Source organism: Cetorhinus maximus, chromosome 4 (assembly GCF_964194155.1).
Source record: "Cetorhinus maximus chromosome 4, sCetMax3.hap1.1, whole genome shotgun sequence".
Lineage (NCBI taxonomy): Eukaryota > Metazoa > Chordata > Chondrichthyes > Lamniformes > Cetorhinidae > Cetorhinus > Cetorhinus maximus.
In genome coordinates this window covers 65,735,998-65,741,622 of record NC_135882.1, presented here as the reverse complement: position 1 = coordinate 65,741,622, position 5,625 = coordinate 65,735,998, and the positions used below count along the sequence as shown (strand labels likewise).

General features: G+C 41.3%; 1 protein-coding gene across 1 annotated transcript; it reads right to left on the bottom strand.

Moving 5' to 3' along the window:
• Positions 1-1,159: 1,159 nt before the first annotated feature.
• On the bottom strand, positions 1,160-5,194 carry hey1 (hes-related family bHLH transcription factor with YRPW motif 1). The gene is made up of 5 exons (XM_078540261.1): positions 4,583-5,194; positions 4,201-4,276; positions 3,993-4,076; positions 3,672-3,753; positions 1,160-2,898 (listed from the first exon to the last, which is right to left on the bottom strand). The coding sequence occupies exons 1-5, from the start codon at positions 4,666-4,668 to the stop codon at positions 2,315-2,317; spliced, it is 912 nt and encodes a 303-aa protein (XP_078396387.1). The 5' UTR covers positions 4,669-5,194; the 3' UTR covers positions 1,160-2,314.
• Positions 5,195-5,625: the final 431 nt, after the last annotated feature.

The following is a 5,625-nucleotide window of genomic DNA, read 5'->3' as shown; positions in this document are numbered from 1 at the left end:
TTAATTCCCTCCATGCCCTTATATTCCCTCCACCCTCCATAGTGAGTTGCGGCACTTCTTATACAAGTTCCAAAAGGTGCATAGTTCACCAGTGTGTATGCGGGACAGATTTTCCTGCACCTCACCTCTGCCCCCATCTGACCCTTCCCCCATTGTCTTTTCAGCAAAGATCAGGCAGGCAAGGGCAGAAACCTGCTCGGTGAGGAATTCATTGCATTCAGACTCCTGTGTACCCGTACGGAAAGGCACCTGTTAATTAAATTAGAATGAAGAAAATGCAGTCTCTGGCAATATTTCTCCTGCTTGTTGTGAAAGAACACTGGGGCCCCGATATTCATTGTTACAAGATCAGCAGCTGGGGCTTCGGTCAACCATGGTCCCCTAGAACACAGCCACTCTCAGGCCCTATCCATATCCTACAAATACAATATTTTTTAAAATAGTTTTTCCAGGCAGCTCGCTGGCCACCCTTTCCTTCTGTCCAAGCAGTAAGTTTTCACCACCTGTCTGGCACAAGTTAGCAGCAGAAGTAGGGGACCTCACCTCTCACATTCAAATGGAAATACAACTAAGGTCAGGGGCTATCTCCAGCAAGAGAAGAAGTCCCACCCAGAGAGAGATACTCTTCCATTGGAAAACCCAAGGTAATATTTGGACAGACTTTTACCCGTGTGAAAGAACATGCAGAATTCTCTCTCGTGGGTGACACACCTTACTTATTCTGTGGGTCAGTAGCTGTAATATAGAATTTGATCCAGTTTAGAAAGCCCAAATTTGAATCCAAAGAGCTGTATGCTCTCGTTGACCATCAAATGTTAATTTATGTGTGCAAACTAATTTGTATCAACCCTGTCACTGGTGCGAAAATACACCTCAGAGCCAGAAAAAAAGGCAGAATTTACTATTATGGAAATAAATTAATTCAATTTCTTACAGTAGGGCCAAAAGATCATTGCTAATGAACGATAAAGAGAATCATAAGCTATCTCTTTGTCTACATTTTTTAAACTTGCTATTGCAGTGACCTAGAATTTGCCAGCATTATAATTAAACCTTATGAAGGTCTACCATTAAATAATAAATCTATAAACTTTAATACTGTACATAATTGTAAGTCACTAACAGAAATGGTTCTCAGTAAAAATTCACAAACATGGAATTATACTTAATTGCACTTGTAGTTTATTATTTCTCTTGTTTAGTAAAGTCAAGACAAACCAGTACACAGTTACCAAACACTGCACCTTGCTATTACCTTCCAAAAATTAACAGCTTCAGCTTTGGAAAATACTTTAGCATCTAACACTCGCTGAAACTAAGCTGGAAATCTGATTTGTCATCGCTCCATTCAGCAACATAAAATATAAAATATCACTGAAAAAATTAATATTTACATTACTTAGACATATTTTAATAACTCAAGAAACCAGTGTATTGATCTTATCAAGTTGACCTTCTTGTTATCTTAATATTTTTTGTTGGGTTTAAGGCATATAATGTTGACTTTGTAGCTAGTCGTGTACAGTACAGATGTACCCATGAAATAAATAGATGTACGATGCCATTGGTGATTTAAAAAATCTGCTACATTTGAAACATTTGAAGGGTAGTAAGTTAATATTTTCAGGCAATATTTAACTAACCAAATAAGCAAGACATGGAAAATTAAACCCCCTAACCTCAGGCTGTGCCCAATGCCACACACACACGCCTTTGTAAGGGAAGACTTAACTGTGGCTAAACACAACCTGCCTTGATTTAATAATGCAGCCTTTTTAAACACACCGCTGCCTATTCTTTTTTGGAATAAAGAATAAGAATTTAACTCATTTAAAACAAATAAATTTAATCCAATTTTATATTAGACTTCTCTTTTTAAAAAAATTGAATAACTTTATACTCAAAGCTTCAAGGAAACTGATAAAACGATGTCTGAAATGATCTCTAGAACCTTGAAACAAACTGGCATACTGCTTGTTTAGACTAATCTCACTACTAAAATGAACTGCTAGAACTTTTTGTTTGAATGTAGACTACTTCAGGAATGAAAAGGTCAGAATGCTCACATAAGAATATATTGAATATTATTTATAATACTATGAGCTATTTATAATACTATGAGGCTAACTATGTAGCCAGATTCACAGGATTTCAGATTGATATGCAGTTGTACACTATTTGCCCTGCAGTGAACTGAAGTACATCCTTAACATTCCATGGCAATTATGTTGGTAATAGCTCAGCTCAGCTGAGTTTAAACTAAGAATTCAGCATTTCTGTCAGTTTAAGGAATGAAAATCCTAGAGAAGAGTCTTTAGAAAGCACCAATCTCTGTCCCCCAGGGTCTGTAGGGCTTGCCAATGCTGCTCGTCGGAGTCTGAGCTGATGAACTAAATGTGCTGGGAGAAATCAAGGGAAAAGTGCTAAAAGATAGAGGGAATGCAGACAAGGATGACATTGAGAACAAAGGTGGGGACAGTTTGGTGGAGGAGGTGACCACTGGGATGACTGGACCAACACTGCAATTAGGAGCCACTCTAAGTGGAGAGGTATCTGTGTGCGAGGACGTGCCGATCCTGTTTTGATGGTGAGGCTCCGTCGAAGCAGTACCACTATTGTTATTATGGGCAGCCTGTGGCAGTAGGAGCGGGTGCAAATGATGATGTGGGTGCTGACTGAAGCCAGTGCCCCAGGCAAGGTGTCCAATGCTAGGGGGTGCAGTACTTGCAACTTCCCTCTGAGATGCATAGTTATTGAGGTGAGAGACCAAACGCACACGGAGAGGATCAGAGTTCTCCAGGCCTTCAATAATACTCAAGTACCGAGCCACTTCAGCCAAACACTCTCGAAATCCCAGGCTGCGGTAGTCCATAGCTAGTGCCTGAGCATCAAAATAGCCTATAACATCAGATAAAATTAAAATAAATTTATTTTAAAAGTCACAAATACTATAGCAATTGCACAGTCACTTCAGGAAATCTTTGGTATTTTGCATTATATAAGTGGCAACATGGCATTCTTACAAAAGGAATATCCTTTATACTAGGGTATAACAACAACTTGCATTTATGTAGTGCCTTTTAATGTAATAAAATGTTCACAGGACAGTAATCAGAGAAAAAGTGGCACCGAACCAAAAAAGGAGATACTGAGATGGCTTCAAACAGAAAGGTTTTAACAGACTCTTAAAGGAGGTGGAGAGATAGTTTCATCAAGATACATCTCTTTATCTATGAAATTTATTTATCTTTGGCTAATAAAATAAAATTAAACTTAAAACATTCTAATGTTCCTTCTTATGTTCTTAATTCAAAATATCTCTTGCCATAGCACTCAACGGAAGTGTCTGGCCATATTTTATAAAATGTAAATACAATTAAGTTTGCACAACAGCCAAACTGTACAGTGGTGGAAAAACAAATTGAGGAATCTTTGACAATGATTGTGCTGAGATAAGGTTGGGGAAGTTGTAGTTCTCCACAGTTCTGTACAGCTGAAATGCCATGCCAGAATAAACTTAGGAATTAACTATTTACTTCAATTTCAAATAAAAGCCCATCTGAAAACTGGGAGTCCTACACTCTTCAAGTATTTCTCAACTTTTACAAAGTATATTTTAACCACTGGCATTTTCTAACCGATCTTTACCAGAAATACCAACAAAATGTTACCTTTGCCACCGGCTGCATGCAGCATCTTCAAGTGATCAACGGTCATTTGCAAAATCTCTGCCTTTTCTAGTTTGGCGGATCCCTGCCAACAGCAACAACAAGTTACAATTAAAGACCTGTGTGAAACCGACTTTTCCCAGTCAACATGCTGAACGGCACAATATGTGGTTTACATATTTATAGTATGGGTCATTTACTGAGATTTAGTTTTACATGACTCTAGAAAATATTTAAGTTGTTTTTTAATAAAGCAAGCTGGCCGATTTGTTTATGCTTAAGTTATTTTTTTTTAAATTGAGGACCAGAACTTATTTCCCATACTTGTTTCTCGTAAGCACTCGGGACCAGTCTTCGCAGTTCTGACAAACTGTTGTTAATACGATCCCGGCGGCGTTTTTCTATGATCTGTTTAAAACAAAATAGATTTCTTTTTAAGAAGCAGCCAGACAAAACGCGTGTAAACAATTTTCGCTTCGACTACAATCAACAAAAGCGATCGTATTTCTCAGCGGGATTGTGTGAAACTTACCCCTCGCCTCCTTTTCCTAGCCAGGACCTGAGAGGATGTGGTAGGGGACATGGAGCCGGTGGCTGTGCTGGAGTTCCTGAAATCCAATCCATCAAACTCGGGATCAGTATTCAAGCACAGAGTTCTGTGAAAAGTCTACTTCATTTGGAAATTTACAAACTGAGGCTTTTTTTTAAAGCAATAACTCAATACCATAAATTGCAGCGTCCAGAAATGAATCAGATGTTAAATATGTTAGAGCAGGGCTTTTAGGATTATTTTTAATGCATTGGGATGAGGTCCAGTGATTAAAATGGTCCTCATCAAATCCATGCAATCTTCAGATTTCAGAATAACCCCTGGCATTTGCAGGCATTAATATTCTACTAATATTAGACATTACCCATTTTCATCGGCGCTTTCTTTCTCCACTTCGATCGTTTCGTCCAGTTCACTGTCCGACGAGCTGTAATCGTGAGTTCTCTTCATGTTCGGTTCAATTGTTCCCGTGTGTGCTGTAACATTAATGAAGCTCCCAGCAGATATTGTCCGCTCGGCTGCCTGCAGTACACTGACTTGCTTTCCCACGGTATTGCACTTACCAACTCCACCAGTGACCTGTCAAACCCCCGCCAGCCGTGCCGATTGACAGCTCGCGCGGCCCATTTGCCGAGCGGCTGGGCTCAGATTGACGGCGTCCGCTCTGCGGGGCCGGGCTGCCGGGCGCCCGATTGGCAGCCCAGTCCTCCAATCAGGAAGCGGGAAACCGGGGCCGCTGCGCTGCCATTGGCCTCAGGTCGCGTCCGGCCCGCGGCGGCCAATCAGCTCGCGCTGTCCCCGGCCCAAACGTCAAGCACGCGCAGGTCGTGGGAAGCGTGGGAAAGTCCTGGCGGCGACCGGCGTGGGCCAATCAGAGCTGGCGGCGGTCGGGCGTTCGATTGAAAGTAGCAATTCGCTTGGGCGACTGTGGGTCTGCGGCAGACCGTGTGAACAGTAACATTAGCTGCTCAGAGCCACGCCAGCTAATTCCTGCTTCATTTATACTGCTTCCAGAGAGCGAGAGCGCCGCCCCTCCCCATTCTACCTCCATTTATTATACTCTTTCCACAGACTGAGGTCACTCACACCACAACGGATTCATGTTGTATACAGGCAGCCGCACTCCTGAGAGAGAGACCAAACCAACCCGCCCTCTCCCCTTCCAGGTCTATTTATATAAAGGATACACAGTGGGAACGGTGCAATACAACGACTTTACTGCATGTGTGAAGAGCTGATTAAACTTGACAGATGAGATATATCAAAACCGCGCAATTCGAAACCACGCTTCACCAATAAACAGGTGCTGAAGCTCGAAGGGTTATGATGCTCAACAGTTTTTTCCAGGGCACCCTTATTTATTTAATGTAAATCCACGCGCGCCAAATGTATTTAGGAAATGTGATA

Excerpts from the sequence above, each read along its gene's own strand:
- hey1 (XM_078540261.1), bottom strand. The coding sequence starts at position 4,668 with ATGAAGAGAACTCACGATTACAGCTCGTCGGACAGTGAACTGGACGAA. Across the intron at positions 4,077-4,200 it reads CTAGGAAAAGGAGGCGAGGG|ATCATAGAAAAACGCCGCCG; the intron begins GTAAGTTTCACA and ends TGTTTTAAACAG. Across the intron at positions 2,899-3,671 it reads GCATGCAGCCGGTGGCAAAG|GCTATTTTGATGCTCAGGCA; the intron begins GTAACATTTTGT and ends CTGATGTTATAG.